The following is a 20,442-nucleotide window of genomic DNA, read 5'->3' as shown; positions in this document are numbered from 1 at the left end:
ACTGCTTTTCTTTTTCCCCTTGAAGGTGAGTTTAGATTGCCTCTGGTCCATCTTCCCCATCGCTTCAGGGAAAGGAAACAAAGGGGGAGGGAGCGGGGGCATGCACTACAATCAAAAAGACTGCAAAAGCCCACCTCGGCAACCTAGCCACCACCCCAACGCAACAATTAGTGCAACTCGGGGAGGGCACTCAGCTCTCCCACACACCCACAGCACGTGATCACACACAGCGCTGCCCCCGAGGACCAGAAAAGAAGAAGAGGGGGCAGGCACCTGCCACACACCCTGCTCCCCCCAAAAAACAACCCCCAGGCAAGCAGGCCACGAGGGACCGCGCCAGGCCACAGCCTGTGCGAGCCGTCCCAGGCACACCCACCCCAAAGAAGATGGGGGAAAGGAGGTGAGCACGCCAATCCCGAGGCCTGGCAAAGCACAATGCCATCAGCCAGGCCCAGCAGCCCCCAGCACCTCCACCGACTCCCCTACTCACCCGATCATTGCCGCCAAACAGGCCCCACGGGCCACCAGTGCCTGGGACTGTAAAGAATGCGGCCCAAGGTATTCAGCCGCTGTAGGTCAGAGAAAAAGGGAGGCGCCGATCCTCTGCACCCCGCCAGCGGCACCCCCAGTCGAGCACCAAGGGATTAGCCCCTGTGGCCAGCACCAATCGCCTTTATGGCCGGGCCCCACCCCAAGGCACGAGACACAGGCCACTGCAGGGGCCCGCGGCCCGACTCAGACACAGATCTGGCCCCACGGGAAATCCAGCAGCCGAGACCCGGGGTGGCGTGCCACCGACAAGCCGCTGGGCCACAAGCATCAGCCCAAAAGAGGGGGGGGGAACAGCCCCAACCACCGCGCTGTACGCAGGGCCCTCTCACCCAGAAGGGACGAGCACTTCCACGGCCCGCGTGAGCACCCGTCAGGCCCAAACACCTCCCGGCCAGGCCGCGCCTATCTAACTAGGCCCGCACCACCGAGCCGGCTCCATTCTGTCTCACCACCACTCACCAAGGCTTCCAACACACTGGCAGAGGCAAGAAGTCGTTCTAGGCAGTCAATCCGGCAGGATTATTGTCGGATTGATGCCCCTGCCCAGCAGAGCCTCACAGCGTGACGGACATCTCGCAGGACGGCCAAGCCACGCCCCCATCTCAGTATGTAACTTGAGGTCAAAATAGGCCATCTTGCTTGCGTTCTCAATTGCCAGTTTTACTCTTTTTAAATTTTGATCACAATCAGCAGATCCTGGAAAGGGACATTTCGTCTTTTCAAGTCTCTCAATCAGCACTCATTGTAGCAAAGTCACAAATGTACCTTGAGCAATAACTGGCCATGCCTCAAAATGAATTGCAGCTTGGTGACATCTTTAGCGGTGCAAGTAGCTGACAGTGTTTAATGTACTTTTGGTCTTGGGAAACTCACACTTTGCTGCTTTTAGAGTGAGACCTGCATCAGCAAGTAACTGCCACACCTGTGTAAGAGCCTTGTCATGCTCCTCTTATGTTGCTCCAAATACCAGTATGTCATCACTGTTATTAAAATCATGTGTGACAGGTTGAATTATTCCACGTATAACATCCTGAAATATTTCTGCAGCTGACGACACTTGAAAATTCAACCTTTTGTATTTGCACAAATCAACATGAGGCCAAAAAGTCGTGTTGCACCTGCAGTTCTCTTCAAACTGGAGTTGATGGTATCCCTTGTTCAGGTCAAGACAGGAGAATACTTTGGCAGCGTTCAGTTGCACAATCATGTTTGCTGTGTGTGAATCAGGATGTCTTTCTCTTTATATTGCTTTGTTGGCCTGGCGCATATCAATGCAGATGCATACTCCCCATCACTGTCCATTTTTGCATCACAACTACAGTATGGGCGAAACCTATGGCACAGGACTGGTGGTGCACTCAGTGATGTAATTCTTCAACAGCGTTTTTTTGTTTTTTCTCAACAGCTTCTTACAAATGAAAAGCGACTCTGCGGAGCCGCTGTACAGGAGGGCGAATGTCCCCGATAATGTGAAGTTGCACTTACATTGTCTTGAGTCTTCCTGGGCCATGAAACAATGACAGAAACGGACTCACAATTTCAGATTGTATGTGGAGGTTGTAATTGATAGATATCAATCCCATGTCAGCAGCAGCGGCAAAACTTGGTAGGTATGCACTGGATGAAGTTCCTTAAAGAAAGTGAATTGGCGCTTGCACTGATACTGCTTTGCATCACATTGTAGCTCTGAATGACCCTTGACTCTGCAATGGTTTAAAAGCACCCACATGTATACCTTCATGTTGGCCCAGGTGAGGCGTGACACAGGAGACAGGCTATTGAACTTCTTGACTGGAATAATGTTAATCGATGAACCACTGTCTGTGATAAAGGTTATGGGGCAACCAATGCCTTTGTCTTATCTTCTTCCTTGCAAGCAGCCAAACCAACATGCACCTGTTGTCCCTTGTTTGATACCATCATTGCACATCCCTCTTCTTCACTGGTGCTTGATAATGACGCTGAAGAGCCTTTGTAGGATGAGCTTGACGACAATCATCTTTGTCTTTGTTCTACTTGTCATAAGTGGTGCTGCTGTTTGGCCTTGTGGCTACAGTGCTTCTGGAAAGTTCTAGCGTCCATTTTCTCTTCTCGCTGTGACAGATTTGGTTTGTCATTTGCTTTGCAAACCATTATGAAGTGGTTTTCTTTCCTGGAATCTTTGCATGTCTGTCCTATCGCTAGACATTTACCTTCATGGGGAAATAAAAACCCATATCGGAAATAAGTTTTTCTTCTGTGAAGACATCGACTCACGCGCATTTACCTTGCACTTGTACTTTTTTTCATAACCAATGCAGATTTATTTTTTGCTGTTCCAGCTTCCATGTCAGCAGCTTGTTGATTTGTTCATTCATTCACTCTTGCAGCCATTACTATTTTCTCTAAACTGAGCATTTCTCTCAACATGTGTTATCTGAAAGACAGCCATCGATGACTCTGAGGCTTCCTCATTATTAAATTCACTAAACGTACAGTGTTGGATAAGCAAATCAAGTCTTTCAACAAATTCATCCATCATTTCATTTCACCAGCTTGTTGTCTCGCTTAATTGAAAATGTACCTTTTGTAGTCAACTTTCGGCATGGGATTGAATTTGGTACTCAATGCTTATTTGATCTTATGGTACGATATCTTATAATACTTAATGATTTTCTTCTCATCTTCTAGGGCATCTATGAAGTCATTGAATGTGTTCATCCATGAGGTTCATCTGGCACCAATATTTTGCTTCTTTGTGGTGTTGAATGGCGGTGGTGGTTTTAGAAACACAGCTGCATCGTACTTCAGAATATTTTCTGCATCCATTGAAAAAATTTACTATTCCAGTGGCTTTCGGTGCACTGGATGCCACTCACTGCTGTGCACACATGAGCTTCTCAACCGGGCATGGATGGTCACACCCAATTCAAGGTCATGCAGCACTTCCTTTGCTCTTGCTTGTAAGTAGGTTCGCACTTTTATACCTGGTTATCACTGCCTTTAGCATTTGCTTTACATGGATGATGGCTCTGTGTTATGGTGTGATGCTATATTTCTTCTTTCAGCCTTCAGCCAGATACTAGTGGGTTTTTGAATGTGCTCCTCAGCAGAGCCTTACACTTCTTTGAGGGCTGTATATGGGTTTCAACTCAATACAAACCAACTTCTAACTGCTTCTCATCGATTTGGGAACATGTGGCATGCACAAGCAATTTGCTGTATCTTTGCAAACTCTGAAGAAGAGCAGTCTTGTTTCTTCTGGGCACATATCCCCTACTCATCACCAGTTGTAGCGTCTTTCCCAGCCCAGGAGAATGCAAATGAACACACCACATGTAGATCTCTATTACAGATGTCTTTTTCCCTCAACATATAATCAACCACTGCTCACTGATAATTTCATAAGTGTTAATAACCACACCCTAACACTTCCCAGAAATTTACTTAATTCCTCTGTTGAGTTTGCCTAGATCTGCAAGGGTCCTAGGGCAATTAGTCTCACAACACTACAAAGACCACATCGTAAGAAGAGTCTATGGTGAGTCTTCAGACACTTACCTGTTTGATTTTGCCCTGTCGGAGCAACTGTGAAAAAGATGTGAAAGAGAAAAACATAAATCATTAGCATCAGTCATGTGATCCAATGAAATGTGTCATCAAATACCTGGAAACGTACAGTCTGCTTTAAAGTGACAGTGGGGATGTATTTTATTTCTAAGTTGGGCAGGGAGAAAGATCTCAGGAAATCTTACTAAACTTGGTAAAATGACACTTAAATCAGACTCTCACAAAAAAGTTTTTATAAGGGATGCAGTGATTAGGGGTGAGATTATCTGAGGCTCTTGGTTGCGGATTGAGATGTTAGGACATGTTTCCTGGGTGTGGAAGGGATACAAATTGAGAAGGAGAAAGCTGGTACCCAAATAAAAGAAAGTCTCCTAGTGGTGAAAATGTAAAATTGCCCTATGGGCACCAGCCTAAAATACATTGTTGAGATAAATATATTGCATCCAATGATTGTCACAATGGAAAGATATTGTCCTGGAGACTCTCTCCGAAGACAACAGGTTGTCTCTGGAGGATGACCTATCGGTGAAAGAAATAGGGCAGGCGCTAAGAAACCTGCAGTCTGGCAAGGCTGCAGTGCCAGATGGGCTCCCGGTGGAGTTATAGAAAGGATTTGCAGGCAAGGTGGTGCCGCCGATGGCACAAATGTTCATGGAAGTGTTGGCAAAACGTAAACTTCCAGTACATCAGTGTACAGCTACAGTAGTAGTTATACACAAATGGGGTAAACCAGAGGGACAGTGTGGATCATACAGACCCATTTCTCTCCTAAATGTCGAGGCAAAGGTGCACGCTAAGACACTAGTCAATCGATTGCAGAGGGTTATTTCTTCTGACCAATCAGGTTTCATGCCCCGGAGAAGTACCTATCCTAACCTTCATAGACTGCATGGAGTACTCCACATGACGCAGGCTCCCGGTGCTGAATCGGCTGCATTATTGGCCTTGGATGCCAAAATGGCATTCGATAATGTAGAATGGGATACATATTTGCGACATTGCGGAGGATGAGATTTGGCCCTCGCTTCTGCGCATGGGTGCAATTATTGTACCAGGAACCATTGGCGAGACTGATAGTTAATGAGGTGGTGTCCTGAGTGTTTGCCCTCCAGAAGGGCATGCAACAAGGGTGTCCCCTGTCTCAAATGCTTTTTGGGCTGGCCCTGGAGCCATTGGCCATTGGCCACCTCGGTCCGCCAAGACCCTTTGATCCGAGGCATATCAGAAATGGAAGGATGGGAAGAACGCGCCTCTTTGTATGCAGATGACATGCTACTATATGTCTCGAACCCAACCAGGTCCATTGATCGAGTCCTACAGATATTTCAGATATTTGGCTAGCATTCTGAATATATAATTAACTGGGACAAATCCCAGCTGTACCCACTATCGGGGGAAATTCCTAGACTTCCCTCTCTACTGAGATACCTATGGAGGCGGCAGGTTTCCTATGCTTAGGGATATACATCACGCTAGACCCTCAGGTCTTCCTCCACTGTAACCTGTCCCCACAATTGGACCGCCTTAACACAGACATAGACCACTGGAGGAGTCTGCCCCTAACGCTTATGGGCAGATTGGCATTTTATAAAATGATGACTCTGCCTTGTCTCCTGTATGTCTTTCAAAATACACCAGTGCTGATCCCAACCAAGGCCTTCTGGAAGATTTATCGATCCCTCTGAATGCTGCTGTGGGCAGGAAGACTCCTGCGTATTGCGTTGGAAAAAACTACAAAAAGGGGTCTATGATGGGGGATTGGCGATACCATGTGCATGCTTGTATTCGCAATTGGTAGTGGTAAATGTATGGGCCTTTGTGGAGCAATCGGATCCCACCTATATGGTCGATAGGGTGGCAATGGGTACCAAGGGACGTGAAGGGGTTTTGTACAAGCGGTTAGGAGCGGTACATGCATGGAGAGACGCTAATAAATACCTTGGTGAGGGACTGCAGCGGGAATACACCTTGAACAGAACCGAACATTTTAGGTACCTGCAGCTAGGACATGCGTTGCAAAGACACCTGGTGGAGGGGGAACAGATAGGGGAAATTATGCTACTCGAAGATAGAATCCTTACGGAACCACTCACAGAGTGGGCAATCTCCGTAATTTACAAGAAACTGATTAATAATTCACCTGATATATTGGAAAGGCTGAGGTCAGCGTGGGAAGGCAATGCGGGTGCTCTGGATGATGAGGATTGGGTGGAGACCCAAAAAAGTGCCAGAAAAATAGCCATCTGGACCCGATTTTAAGTTGTACAACTCAGGCTACTGCATAGGTCCTATTAGTCCAGAGTGCACTTACAAGAACTGTGTCTTCAGGGTTGCGAGCCATGGGAACCTTCTTTCAAATACTGTGGGACTGCCCCCAGATCCAGTAGTGTAGGGAAAAGGTTGTGAGGGAAATGACTCGAGAGCAGGGTTTTCCGGTCTCCCGGGACCCTTGGTGGCTTCTACTGGTGATCATAGGAGACTCGGCGTGGAAAAGATATCAAAGAATATGGCTGGGGCTAGCAGCCGGGGTGGTTAAATGAAATGTAGTAAGGATCATGGGGGCTCACCATTGCCCAAGCATGGAAGAATGGGTCTCAGATATGGACTGGTGCCAAAAAGCAGAGAATGTAGTCTACCAAAGTAGGGTCTGCCTCAAGAAATCGGAAAAGGTATGGGGCCCATAGATAGCCAGCCATGGTACCTGAGAGATGAGGTTAGAGCATAGGGAGCTGAATGGAGGAGGGTTGAGTGTGAGAAGGGAAGAGGCTACCCAGGCACGATTAGAGTGGGGCCAAGAGTTGCGATAAATGTATAGATCTTGTGAGCTTGTTGAGAGTCCTGGGATCAGCTACATAGTACCACATGAAGATACTTGTGATATCCTTGTCTCAATTATTATGTCACACATTGTTTAATAAAAAGAATTTTAAAAAATGATTGTCACAATGGAACTTGTGATTATAGTTTTTAAAACTATATTAGAATATGGCTAAAACATAAAAATACATTCCTCCACAGATCATTAACTCCCCATGTGTTTAATCACCATCACAACTGGAGCATTCTTATATTCAAAAGGAGCTCCATTCTAAAAGAGAGGAAAGTTGTTAAGCTAGATGTAAGTTGTAATAGCCTAATCATAATTAAAATTGTGAACCGACCAATAAACAAATGTAAATCATCAAAATATATTACAGAATAACTTTGAAATACTTTAAATACATTCATTATTGAATATAAACTCATTATAAAGAAGTGACAAACTATCCAAACAATGAATTGATGTGAAAAGGGCTAAAAAATACAATTTGTAAGCTACAAAGACCTAAATTCATTAACAATATGTATACGTTTAAGTAAAAGTGTTTGAATTATACCAATCATTGTCATATTTTGATATTGGTGCCAGAAACAATCTGGTAAGGAATCTGTACAAAGCATTTTTGTGGTTGCAAAGGGCCCGATTCGCAGAAACAGCCTGTTTGCGAACACAAAAAAGGCTTTTTTAAATGTACAGATCCCTATTTGTGATTCAGTAACCTATTACCGAATCACAAATTGGGTTTGCAATTTGGCATTAGACAGGGGTGTGTTTAGATTTTCCCTTCCTAATGCCAAATCACAGTTATATGTGAGAATGCTTTGAGACCAAAATGCGGAACAGAGCATCATAGGGAGAGGTACTGATATTAGAATGTCCTTATTTCTGTGGTGCTTGGTAGCCAGCTGTGAGAGCACAGCGAAATGTATGGAATGGTAATGAGAAGGATGAGCCTGGCCCTCTTCACCTGAGAAAATCAATTAAAGATTATAACAGTAGGAATTCCCATAGAAGATGACACAGATATCTAACCCCTTTCACTCTTAAATTTGGTTCTTATCATCCTATGTTTTTTTCCTTATCTTTTTCCCTCCCTGAGTTACCTGGCATCCGATTTATTTTTTTAAAAAGGAGTTTTTTCGCGATCAACAATTTAAATGTCTTTTTCGTGTTTGTAGTATCTAATGTATGTATGTATTCCTCAGACTCTAACGATGTCTTTTAATAGCAGACCTCTGCTCTTCTGCTTCCCCGCAGCTGGATAAGTCCCTCTGGGATCAATCTGTACAGGATGCACAATACCAGTGTTACCCAACTTTTTCTTGTCAGCTTCTGTTGGAAAAGGCCCTTTCTGCAGGGTTATCCCCAAACTATTTGCCTTTCTCCTCCTATATTTCTGGCACTCTTTTTGTTGGCTTTAGAACTCTGGGCACTCTACCATTAACAATAAGTGCTAAAGTGTATGTGGTTTGTCCCCTAAAACATGGCAGGATTGGCTTACACCTGTTTGGCATATCTAATTTACGTGTAATTCTCTTGTAAAGTGGTGTACCATATACCCAGGGCCTGTAAATTAAAAGCTACTAGTGGCCTGCAGGACAGATTGTGCCACCCACAGAAGTAGCCTTTCACACCTGTCTCAGGCCTGCCACTACAGTTCATGCATGTGCAGTTTACTGCCACTCTGACTTGGCATTTCAAACTACTTGCTAAGGCCTAAACTCCCCTTTCACTACACCTGCATCACCCCTAAGGAAGGTCCTAGGCAGCCCAATGGGCAGGGTGCTGTGTATGTAAAAGGTAAGACATGTACTTTTATGTTTAACATGTCCTAGTAGTGACAAATAGCCTATTTCATTGTTCACTACTGTGAAGGCTGCTCCTCTCACAGGTTAGCATTGGGAGTTTCCTTATATATTAAGTGGTAATTTCTGATCTGAAAGGAATAGCGTTGGCATGTATGATATGTATGGAGTGGTAGCAAGAAATCCTGCTTACTAGTGAATTTGGATTTTACATTACTATTTTAGAAATGGCATTTTTAAAAAGTGGGCATTTCTCTGTGCTTGCAACTCTAGTGTTTTGCAGCCTGACTCCAATCAACGTCTAGGGAAGAGTGACAGCTGCACTTTGTGCATACTTTCCAGACAGCCACAAGACAGTAGAAGTCTGGTGTGACAGGAGAGGCATCTGCATCCACCTGCATACCAATAGTCATCCTGAGATGGGAGAGAGGGATGCAGGGCACACTTACATTTGTATAGGCTGTGTCCTACTCTCACACAAAGGGCTGATTTACCTCTGATGATGTCTGAAGCTAGGACCGGATTGAAAGGGGTTTGTGTTAAACTCGAAAGGGTTCTTTTGAAGTCAACCCTTGAAACAAGACATTTTTGAGTATACGTGTAGGAAAGTCCCATCTTGGCTGGCATGTTACCCCCATTTTTTACTTGTGTGTCAGTTCGTTTTTGCCGCTCTCACTGGGATCCTGCTAGCCAGGACCCCAGTGTTTATAACTGTGGCCTGAATGTGTTCCCTGTGTGGTGCCTAACTGCGTCACTGAGGCTCTGCTAATCAGAACCTCAGTGCTTATGCTCTCTCTGCCTTTAAAATTGTCGCTGCAGGCTATTGACTATTTTTTACCAATTCTAATTGGCACACTGGAACACCCTTATAATTCCCTAGTATATGGTACCTAGGTACCCAGGGTATTGGGGTTCCAGGAGATCCCTATGGGCTACAGCATTTCTTTGGCCACCCATAGGGAGCTCAGACAATATTTACACAGGACTGCCACTGCAGCCTGAGTGAAATAATGTGCACGTTATTTCACAGCCATTTTACACTGCACTTAAGTAACTTATAAGTCACCTATATGTCTAACCCTCACTTGGTGAAGGTTGGGTGCAAAGTTACTAAGTGTGAGGGCACCCTGGCACTAGCGAAGGTGCCCCCACATAGTTCATGGCAATTTCCCCGGATTTTGTGAGTGCGGGGACACCATTACACGCGTGCACTACATATAGGTTAATACCTATATGTAGCTTCACAATGGTAACTCCGAATATGGCCATGTAACATGTCTAAGATCATGTCCCCCATGCCAAATCTGGTATTGGGGTGCCAATCACATGCATCCCCGGGGCTCCAGCATGGACCCCGGGTACTGCCAAACCAGCTCTCTGGGGTTTTCACTGCAGCTACTGCTGCTGCCAATCCACAGACAGGCTTCTGTCCTCCCAGGGTCGTGGCATCCCAGTCCCCGGAAGGCAGAACAAAGGATTTCCTCTGAGAAACGGTGTTACACCCTCCCCCTTTGGAAATAGGTGTTAAGGGCCTGAGAGGAGTAGCCTCTCCTGGCCTCAGGGAATGCTTTGTAGGGCACAGACGGTGCCCTCCTTGCATAAACCAGTCTACACTGGTTCAGGGATCCCCCATCCCCTGCTCTGTCGTGAAACTGAACAAAGCAAAGGGGAATGACCACTCCCCTGTCCATCACCACCCCAGGGGTGGTGTCCAGAGCTCCTCCAGTGTGTCCCAGACCTCTGCCATCTTGAATGCAGAGGTGTGAGAGCACAATGGAGGCCTCTGAGTGGCCAGTGCCAGCAGGTGACATCAGAGACCCCCCTGATAGGTGCTTACCTGACTAGGTGGCCAATCCTCTTCTGCGGGCAGTGTAGGGTCTCTCCTGTGGGCTTCTCTTGAGATAACGAATGCAAGAGCTCACCAGAGTTCCTTTGCATATCCCTCTTTGACTTCTGCCAAGGATCGACTGCTGACAGCTCCAGGACGCTTGCAAAACTGCAACAAAGTAGCAAGAAGACCTCCAGCGACATTGTAGCGCCTCATCCTTATCTCGACTGTTTCCTGGTGGTGCATGGTCTGGGGGCTGTCTGCCTTCACTCTGCACTGGAAGCCAAGAAGAAATCTCCTGTGGGTCGACGGAATCTTCCCCTTGCTAATGCAGACACCAAACCTCTGCTTCACCAGTCCTCTGGGTCTCCTCTCATCGTGACGAGCATGGTTCCTGGAACACAGGAGCTGGATCCAAGTGATCCTGACAGTCCAGTGGTCCACCTGTCCAAATTTGGTGGAGGTAGGTCCTTGCCTCCCCTCACCAGACAGTAATCCTGTGTACTGCGTGAACTGCAGCTGCTAGGGATTCTGTGCACTTTTGCAAGGAATCTTTCATGCACAGCACAGCCCAGGTCCCCAGCACTACGTCCTGCATTGCTCAACTTGCTGAGTTGACCACCGGCTTCGTTGGACCCTCCTTTGTAGTGTTGAGACAACTGCTGTGCTCAGTTTTCTTGAACCCATGTTCAAGTACTTCTGTGGGGGCTGCCTGCTTCTGTGTGGGCCCTCTGTATTGCTGAGCACCTCCTCTGTCTCCTCCTCCAAGGGGCGACCGCCTGGTCCTTCCTGAGCCCTGGCAGCACCCATTTTCTTCAACCTCAACCTTTCCAGCTAGCAAGGTTTGCTTGCGGTCTTTCTGTGTGGAAATAACTCTGCATCCTCCAGCACGCCATGGGACATCTTCTGTGCAAAGGAGAAGTTCCTGGCATCTTCCGTTGTTGCAGAATCTTCAGCTTCTTCCACCCAGAGGCAGCCATTTTGCACCTTCATCCGGGGTTTAGTGGGCTCCTGCCCCCCTGGACACTTGGACTTGGTCCTCTTCCTTTGCAGGTCCTCAGGTCTAGGAATCCGTTTGCAGTCAGTTGTGGTCTTTGCAGAATCCCCTATTTCGACTTTCCTATCACAACTTTAGTGTGTTTCTGATGAAGTAGGGTCACTTTACTCCTACTTTTCAGGGTCTTGGGTGGGGTATTTTGGACACCCTTAGTGTTTTCTTTCACTCCCAGCGACCCTCTACACATTACACTAGGCCTGGGATCCCTAAGTGGTTTGCATTCCACTTTCTTAGTATATGTTTGGTGTTACCCCTAGGCCTATTACATCCTATTGTATTCTACAGTGTTTGCACTACTTTTCTAACTGCTTACTTACCTGATTTTGGCTTGTGTGTATATTTTGTGTATTTTACTTACCTCCTAAGGGATTATATCCTCTGAGATATTTCTGACACATTGTCACTAAAATAAAGTAACTTTATTATTAGTAACTCTGAATATTGTGATTATTGTGATATAGTGCTATATGATATAAGTGGTATAGTAGGAGCTTTGCATGTCTCCTAGTTCATCCTAAGCTGCTCTGCTATAGCTACCTCTATCAGCCTAAGCTGCTAGAACACTACTAATCTACTAATAAGGGATAACTGGTCCTGGCACAAGGTGTAAGTGCCATCAGGTACCCACTATAAGCCAGGCCAGCATCCTACAATAAGTAAAGGGGCTCTGACCCCATGGTTTTACAGCACTTTTGGAGCTGGGACTGAGCTGCTGTCAGAAGGGCTGCTGGGCAGCACAAAGGACTCATCTAGATTGCTGTTCTGCTGCTGCCCTGCTATTTGCTGGATGGCATACTCACTTGTTTATTTTTCTGTTTTTGCCCTGCTGCAGCTGCTCCCTGACTTCGGCTTCACTAGGCACTGCTGGACTGCCAGGAGGGTGGCCATACAGCCTACTCACTTTGTGTGCTAGTCTACCTGCCCCTTTGTGCCCCCCCAAATGCCTCCCAAGGAGCCGAGCACAGGGGGAGCACTGTGGCCTGCTCCTTGTCTTGTTTAACCAGTGCATGGTTTTTAACTCTCAGCACGCAGTGTGCATTGTTTATTATCTTACAGCACATTGTGAGTGCTGTTGCTGGCAGTGGGTGGTGATCGGGATCTGCGCTGCTCTAGAAGAAAGACCGAGTGCCAAAGTCCAATCGTAGTTCAGTGCTTTCCCCTTACCTTGCTCTGCCTCCACCCCCCCGATGCAGGCTGCTCGAGGGATATGTACCACAATTGAAGATTGCCACCAGGGGAGAGCGAGCTGCTACATTGCCTCTCAGTGCGGTTGTCCTCGATGTAATACCAGGCAACCAGGAGCACCCAGAATACCTGTGACACGACTGCCAAGCCCCACCTCCCAGAGTTAAGAGAAGGGCAAGGGAGATGGCGTGGGCTCCAGTCGTGAGGCTGCCAACCCAACCGCGACAGCCGGACCCTATTTGCCAGGAATACAACGGGTAAGTTGGGCTCGGGGGGAGTTTAGTCGCCAGTCGTACTTCAAGGTAAGAGCCGCCCTGGTCCAGCAGCTGCCCTGCGCGCTTGTGGATAGTGCCTCAGCATACGGCATACGGGGGGAATGAACAAGGTCTCCAAGAGTGAGGTGCTACCATTGTGCTCCCCTCTCTTTACATCCTGTAGGGACAAACAGCAAGGCTTACGTGATATTATGGCAAGACCTGCATGTTAGCAAAAGTACTATTATTTTTCACCTACCTGTGGGCACTTTGAGAATTCACAAAGGGTATTTAAGAGTAGTATCTTTAGGTGTGCTCCCCTAGTGCGGACCTTAAGGTATCACTCGTAAATGCCCTTTGTAAGTTCCCAAAGTCATAAACTTAGATGTTGGGTCTAAGTTTAGACCAAAAGTCTTAGGTTACCTTTGTGAATCGGACCCCACGTATGAACTATGATGTTTTTTGTCTAAGCATGCATCTACAATATATTTTTATATAATCTGGTGTGAATTCTCTTTTATGGTGTATTTACTGTGTCACTAGCGTGTTGCGCAAATGCTGTACACATGAACTTTGGGGATAAGCCTGACTGCTCGGTGCCAAGCTACCAAGGGGGTGAGCACAGGTTACTTTGGTGTGTAACTTACGGGCCCTGACTAGAGTGGTGTGTTCTGCCTGGCTTAGGTGCATACCCTAGCCAACCAGAAAGAAACCCCATTTCAAACAGCATCTTATTACGTTTTAATTCAGCAATTCATTGCTCCAATATTTCCTTAGTTAAGAAAAATATTTACAGTGATCCTTATGTTAAAACACAACAAAGTCAAATAATAGGCAACAAAATAAAGATATAGTAAACATAGCTCATAAAGGACTACAAAGTTGACCTTTAGGTCCAGGAAACACTGTAAGCCTTATGGTTGAATCCCTAGTTGGTGAGAAATTAGAATAAGTTAAGTTTGCACTTATATTGGTAGAATCTTTTCTCAAAATCTTGACAGCAAACAGTACTTTAAATGGAATGGGAATAATGCATTATCACACACACTAAATACATTCTATAAATATATGGGATGAAGGTGTTTTCCACAGTTACTAGAAAGCTATAAAGTGAAATATTCTACCAATTTTAAGCTATGCCTTAGAGCACATACATATCGTAAAACAGTCATATTTTAAAACTTGTGGAGAACAAAATACTCTATGAGTTTTGTTCAGTTTACCTATTCGTGTTCAGGCCATACATCTAGAATTTGGCCTCACAAGTACATATGCCTTTAAGGGCGTTCGCCCTCTTGAAGAATAATTAAACAGGAGTTGTTTACAGACTTACACAAGCACAACTTATTTACAGTAAATGTACAATGCGTGCTAAATAAACTTGATTTTACATAAGCAACTTTTGATTCATGGTCCCCTGGACAGTTGCGATTATACCTTACAAATGCTATTGCGAGATTATTGTTTGGATTAGATAGTCAGTACTGGACTGTACAAATCCTTCTCAAAAACAGTTTCTTGTGGTAAGGTTCAAGAATATCTGTCCCTGTCCCCTGACCATAGTGTAAGAAGGTTAATAATTTTATTAAGGCCAGTTAACCCTCCTCTTAAATTCTACACTGGAAACTGGGTTGATCAGGAAAAAGATGCCACTATGTCCCAGCTCTATACAGTAGTGGTGGCAAACAAAAACTGTGTCATGTTGCACTTATCGAACCTCGAAGGCTGTTTTCAACACCTTTTTACTGTGGATATAGCTTAGTAAACACGGATACATCTATGCACTTCTTCCTCGGAATTAATATGTGTGATCTAATCTTTTGAAATGTTTAAGAGTTGTTTTAAGATAATTTAATTTGTTTTACTGATTTGTTTCTGCACTTTTATAGTGGAAAACGCAGTAAACGTATTAGCCATTTGCTATATAATTTATAATAGGATTGTTCATGTCAATTGACGTCTGAATAAATCTTAAATAAAACTTGAAACGTGAAATGTGAACTTGAATAAGAGGAACAGATATTAAAGCCAAGGGCCTTGCACTCGTGATAAAGGCGAGGCCGAATGTGCCAAAGCTGCAAGCTGCCCAGTTATTCTATGATTTGTATAGATGTTTGCCTCCATTTGTGAGAATAAACTCTGTTTAATAGGATTTAACTTCATAAAGATAGTGGAAATGCAGAACTGAGTGGAGTCCCAACAATATTAGCACAAGAAGTAAGTTTCTGACAACACTTTCAAATATACTTGCTTTCCATTGGGGTATTGCAATAGAATGATCATCTGTTTGATCAATAGCATTCATATTTGTGCCTACAGCCACCAAAGTCGCTCCCAGGGGTCCCGGTGGGAGTGTGGAGTCAGCGGCGACACCTTCCAAGGTGGGGAAGGGCCACAAGAAACCAGGAAAGTCTGGGAAGAGCAGCACGGTGGAGGAGACCGTCCTCATCCCAGCTGCCCAGGAGCCCACCACCATCATCCCCACTGCCCAGGAGGCCACAGCCATCATCCCTGCTGCCCACGAGCCCACCGCCATCATCCCGCTGCCCAGGAGGCCACTGCCATCATCCCCGCTGCACAGGAGGCCACCGCCATCATCCCCACTGGGACAGAGAGGACCGCCAGCACAAGCCCCGCTGGGCTAGAGAGGAACGCCAGCACAAGCCCCGCTGGGACAGAGAGGACCGCCAGCACAAGCCCCGCTGGGCTAGAGAGGACCACCAGCACAAGCCCCGCTGGGACAGAGAGGACCGCCAGCACAAGCCCCGCTGGGCTAGAGAGGACCGCCAGCACAAGCCCCGCTGGGACAGAGAGGACCACCAGCACCGCTGAACAGGGCACCGCCGCTCCAAGCACCACTGAACAGGGCACCACCGCCTCAAGCACCACTGAACAGGGCACCGCCGCCTCAAGCACCGCTGGCCCATGAGCGTCAAGGGCGCTGGCGCTACTGAGTCCGTCACAAGCAGGATGAAGCATTCTGGGCACCATGCCCCCTCCAGAACCAGTGGAGAGGTACATCCACTACCTCTTTCCTCAGCAGGATGAAGCACTCTGGGCACCATGCCCCCTCCAGAACCAGTGGAGAGATACATCCACTACCTCTGTCCTCAGCAGGATGAAGCAGTCTTGGCACCATGCCCCCTCCAGAACCAGTGGAGAGATACATCCACTACCTCTGTCCTCAGCAGGATGAAGAACTCTGGGCACCATGCCCCCTCCAGAACCAGTGGAGAGATGCATCCACTACCTCTGTCCTCAGCAGGATGAAACACTCTGGGCACCATGCCCCCTCCAGAACCAGTGGAGAGATACATCCACTACCTCTGTCCTCAGCAGGATGAAGCACTCTGGGCACCATGCCCCCTCCAGAACCAGTGGAGAGATACATCCACTACCTCTGTCCTTAGCAGGATGAAGCACTCTGGGCACCATGCCCCCTCCAGAGCCAGTGGAGACTGTCATCCACTTGAGAGACTGTGGCTTTGCACTCCCCAGGATTGTACAGTGGGCAACCCACCCACTTGGGAGACTTGAGAGACTGTGTCTTTGCACTCCCCAGGATTGAACAGTGGGCAACCCACCCACTTTAGAGACTTGAGAGACTGTGGCTTTGCACTCCCCAGGATTGAACAGTGAGCAAACCACCCACTGTAGAGACTTGAGAGACTGTGGCTTTGCACTCCCCAGGATTGAACAGTGGGCAACCCACCCACTGTAGAGACTTGAGAGACTGTGGCTTTGCACTCCCCAGGATTGAATAGTGAGCAAACCACCCACTGTAGAGACTTGAGAGACTGTGGCTTTGCACTCCCCAGGATTGAAAAGAGGGCAACCCACCCACTGTAGAGACTTGAGAGACTGTGGCTTTACACTCACCAGGAGTGAACAGTGGGCAACCCACCCACTTGGGAGACTTGAGAGACTGTGGCTTTGCACTCCCCAGGATTAAACAGTGGGCAACCCACCCACTGTAGAGACTTGAGAGACTGTGGCTTTGCACTCCCCAGGATGTAACTGTGGGCATGTGGCCCTCTCGTGGATTTGGCGTCGTGCACTCAACCGGCTGAGGTGCCCCCCCTTTCCCTCCCCCTGAGGTGCCTGTTTTCTCGCTCTCTGATGCCCCTGCAGTGTTCTCTCCGTCATGGTCGGGATCTTGTGTGGGCCTCGCCCATACCGTGTGGGCCCAGTGTTCCACTGACTTCATTGGAGCACTACCTGGACTACTAAGCTTGGTGTGTATTTTGTTTATGGTGTGTATATATATATATATATATATTTGCATTTTTGTTTTTAATATATTACAATGGTTACACTCATTTCCTTTTGTCTTTGCATTCTTTCGGGGGGGGGTTGGGGGTGTAACTATATTGTATAAATATGTATTAGTGTGTGTGTTGTAGTGGGTGAGGGTGGGTGTGGGTGTGGGGTGTTGCATGTGTGTGTCCCTGTTTTTTCCCTCCCCCCTCCCCTGTGTCGTAGGTGAAGTACTCACCGTGGTCGTCCCCGCTGGCATTCGTGCTCCTGGTAGAGGAGCAGGAAGACTATCGCAGGGAGAATTTGGAGGTCCGGCTCCATGGTGTCCTGGTTCCTCGTGGGGTGTCTAGAGGTGAGCGTTTTCCCTTCGAAGTCCTGTTTCCGCCGTGTTTTTATCCACGGTGAATCCACCCCGGAAAAGGTGGCTGGTTGGACTGTTGTGATACTGTGGGTGGTACTTTGTCCTCCACCTGTCTGTTGGCGGTGACCACCAAGCTGTTTGTCTGTACCGCAATGGCGGTCGGAGTGTTAAAGTGTCTGTCTTTGTTGGCGTTTTCCACCACGGTCGTAATTCCAATTTTTTTACCGCCAGCCTGTTGGCGGTCTTACCGCCGCTTTAACACCGACCCCCAGGGTTGTAATGACCGCCATGGTCTCTAGTTGGCGAGGTGTACACCCTTGTCCAAGTAGGGACCACAATCCTAGTCATGGTAAGTCAGAACACATTCTAAATTATCCTATGCCCACCTTCTTGCAGCTTGGCACTGAGCAGTCAGGCTTAACTTAGAAGGTAGTGTGTAAAGTATTTGTGCAATAACTCATACAGTAACACATTGAAAACACCACGAAAATACACCACACAGGTTTAGAAAAATAGATAATATTTGTCTGACTAAACTACACTTGAAACAATGAAACTCCAATGTACACAAGCAAAGTTATGAAGTTTTAAAGATTAAATCCAAGTAAAGCACATAGACACACAATAGCTTCACTGGGGCTATCAAAGAGTCATTGACAAAGTCGTACCCAACAATCCTACATCATTGGTGCTGGTCACAGAGTCACACATCCTCCACCCTTCCACGTACAGTACCGTCGGAAAAAAATGAAGAACAAAGACGTCGCACAGAGTTGGAGAGTGGCGTCGCAGGAGTTGGTGTGGAGTCACTCCCTCACTGCGTACGAGGAGATGAGGCACCTGTTCCACGCTGTGAGGCAGGTGGAAGTGAGGTGTCGGTTCCGTCTTGATGCAGGGGGAGCTGATTCGGCATTGTCAGTGATGTGTCGACTCCTTGTGACCCAGCGGGGTTGCAGGTTCTGGTCCATTAGTACGTGATGTGCCGACTTTACAGTGTCACAAAGACCCTGAGTGACGTCAGTGGAGTCACAGCATCGTCAGATTTGCGTTGCAGGCCGCAGTCCTTGCGTGCAGAGAGGTCCATAGAGCGGGAGCAGGCTGTGACGTCTCTGGTGTCGCTGAAGTCGTTCCAGCGTCGCTGAAGCTGAAACTAGCAAAAAGCTAGCTGGTGAAGTCTTCGTTGGCCCTGAGACTTCAAAACAGAAGGCACGCTCAATCCAAGCCCTTGGAGAGCAAGCACTTTAGGGGAAGGCAGAGTCCTTCTGAGCAAAGTCAGAGGCCAGCAGGGCAGCAGGGCAACAGCAGGGCAGCAATCCTTCTCAGCAAAGCAATCCAGAGAGTCCTTTGGGTAGCCAGGCAGTTCCTCTGATAGAGTGTGGGTGCAGATCAAAAAGTGTCTGAGTTGGTGGGGTCAGAGACCCAGTTTATATACCCAAAAATGCCTTTGAAGTGGGGGAGACTTCAAAAAGTGGTTTTGAAGTGCACAAGTTTCCATTTCAGCCTAGTCCTGCCTGCCAGGGTCCCTGTGGGGGTTGATTAGTCCCTTTGTATGGGGCCAGGCCACTGGCCTTTGAAATGTAAGTATCAGGCCCTCCATCTTTCCAGTCCAGGAAGCCCCATTCAATTTGCAGATGCATGTAGATGTGACTGAGTGCCCTGTGTTTGTGGTTGGGGGAAGACTCCCCCTGGCTGAAAGTGAGGAGAGCTACCCAACCCCTGGGAGCTCTCATCACTAAGGCGGAAGAATCTGGAGAGACCACCAGCATTGGCGTGGTCAGTCCCGAGGCAATGCTCCACCGTAAAGTCCATGCTTGTAGGGAGATGGACCACCTCAAGAGTTTAGGATTTTCACCCCTCATCTGCATGAGCCCTTTGAGGGGTCTGTCTTAACCGGGAAGTGCGTCCCAAACAGGTATGGTCTCAGCTGCTTCAGTGCCCAGACCACAGCAAATGCTTCTCCCTCAATAGCACTCCATCTCTGTTCCCGTGGTAATAGCCTTCTGCTACTAAAGGCTACTGGTTGGTCTAGGCCTTCCTCATTCAGCTGTGCTAGAACCGTGCTAGAACCATCCCTATGCCGTGCTCTAAAGCGTCTGTCTGCACGATGAACTCCTTAGAGTATTCAGTGGTAGTGAGCATAGGTGCCGTGCACATGGCTTCCTTGAGAGAATCAAAGGCTTTATGACAAGGCTCTGTCCAGAACACCAACCTACGCTGCTTCTTGAAAGTCAGCTAAGTTAAGGGGGCCACCATGCTGCCATAACCCTTAATGAATCTGCGGTTGTAACCAGTGAGGCCTAGAAAGACTCTCACTTCAGTTTGGGTTCTAGGTGGTTGCCAGGCCGTGATTGTCTCAATCTTGGCCTGAAGTGGCTGCACCTTGACACCATCTACTAGGTGTCCCAAGTACACCAAAGAACCCTGCCCAATCTGGCACTTACTGGCCTCAACTGTCAGGCCTGCCTGTTGCAGGCAGGACCTGGGGTACCTCTTGGAGGTATAGCAGGTGTTCCTCCAAACTGGAACTGTAGACAGCAATGTCATCCATGTAGGCGGGGCAGAACACATCCTTACCGGCCAGGGCCCCATTAATCAACCATGGGAAGGTAGCAGAGGCATTTTTCAAGCCAAACGGCATTCCCCTGAACTGGTAATGTCCCTCAGGTGTTGAAAATGAAGATCTCTCTTTTGCCCCCTCAGTCAAGGCGATCTGCTAGTACCCTGATGTCAAAGTCCTGAGGAATTTGGCAGCACCTAGCCTGTCTATGAGCTC

The 20,442-nt window shown here is 47.4% G+C and overlaps 1 protein-coding gene across 1 annotated transcript in view; it reads right to left on the bottom strand.

The window, feature by feature from the left end:
- LOC138261520 (lipopolysaccharide-induced tumor necrosis factor-alpha factor homolog) overlaps positions 1-20,442 on the bottom strand; it is a 218,936-nt gene that overhangs the window by 104,643 nt on the left and 93,851 nt on the right. The window contains exon 4 of the mRNA XM_069210531.1: positions 4,093-4,119. Coding sequence (XP_069066632.1) covers positions 4,093-4,119 — 27 coding nt within the window. The remainder of the gene's footprint in view (positions 1-4,092; positions 4,120-20,442) is intronic.

The sequence above is a fragment of the Pleurodeles waltl genome, chromosome 10, assembly GCF_031143425.1.
Source record: "Pleurodeles waltl isolate 20211129_DDA chromosome 10, aPleWal1.hap1.20221129, whole genome shotgun sequence".
Lineage (NCBI taxonomy): Eukaryota > Metazoa > Chordata > Amphibia > Caudata > Salamandridae > Pleurodeles > Pleurodeles waltl.
This window is presented reverse-complemented; position numbering and strand designations above follow the sequence as displayed.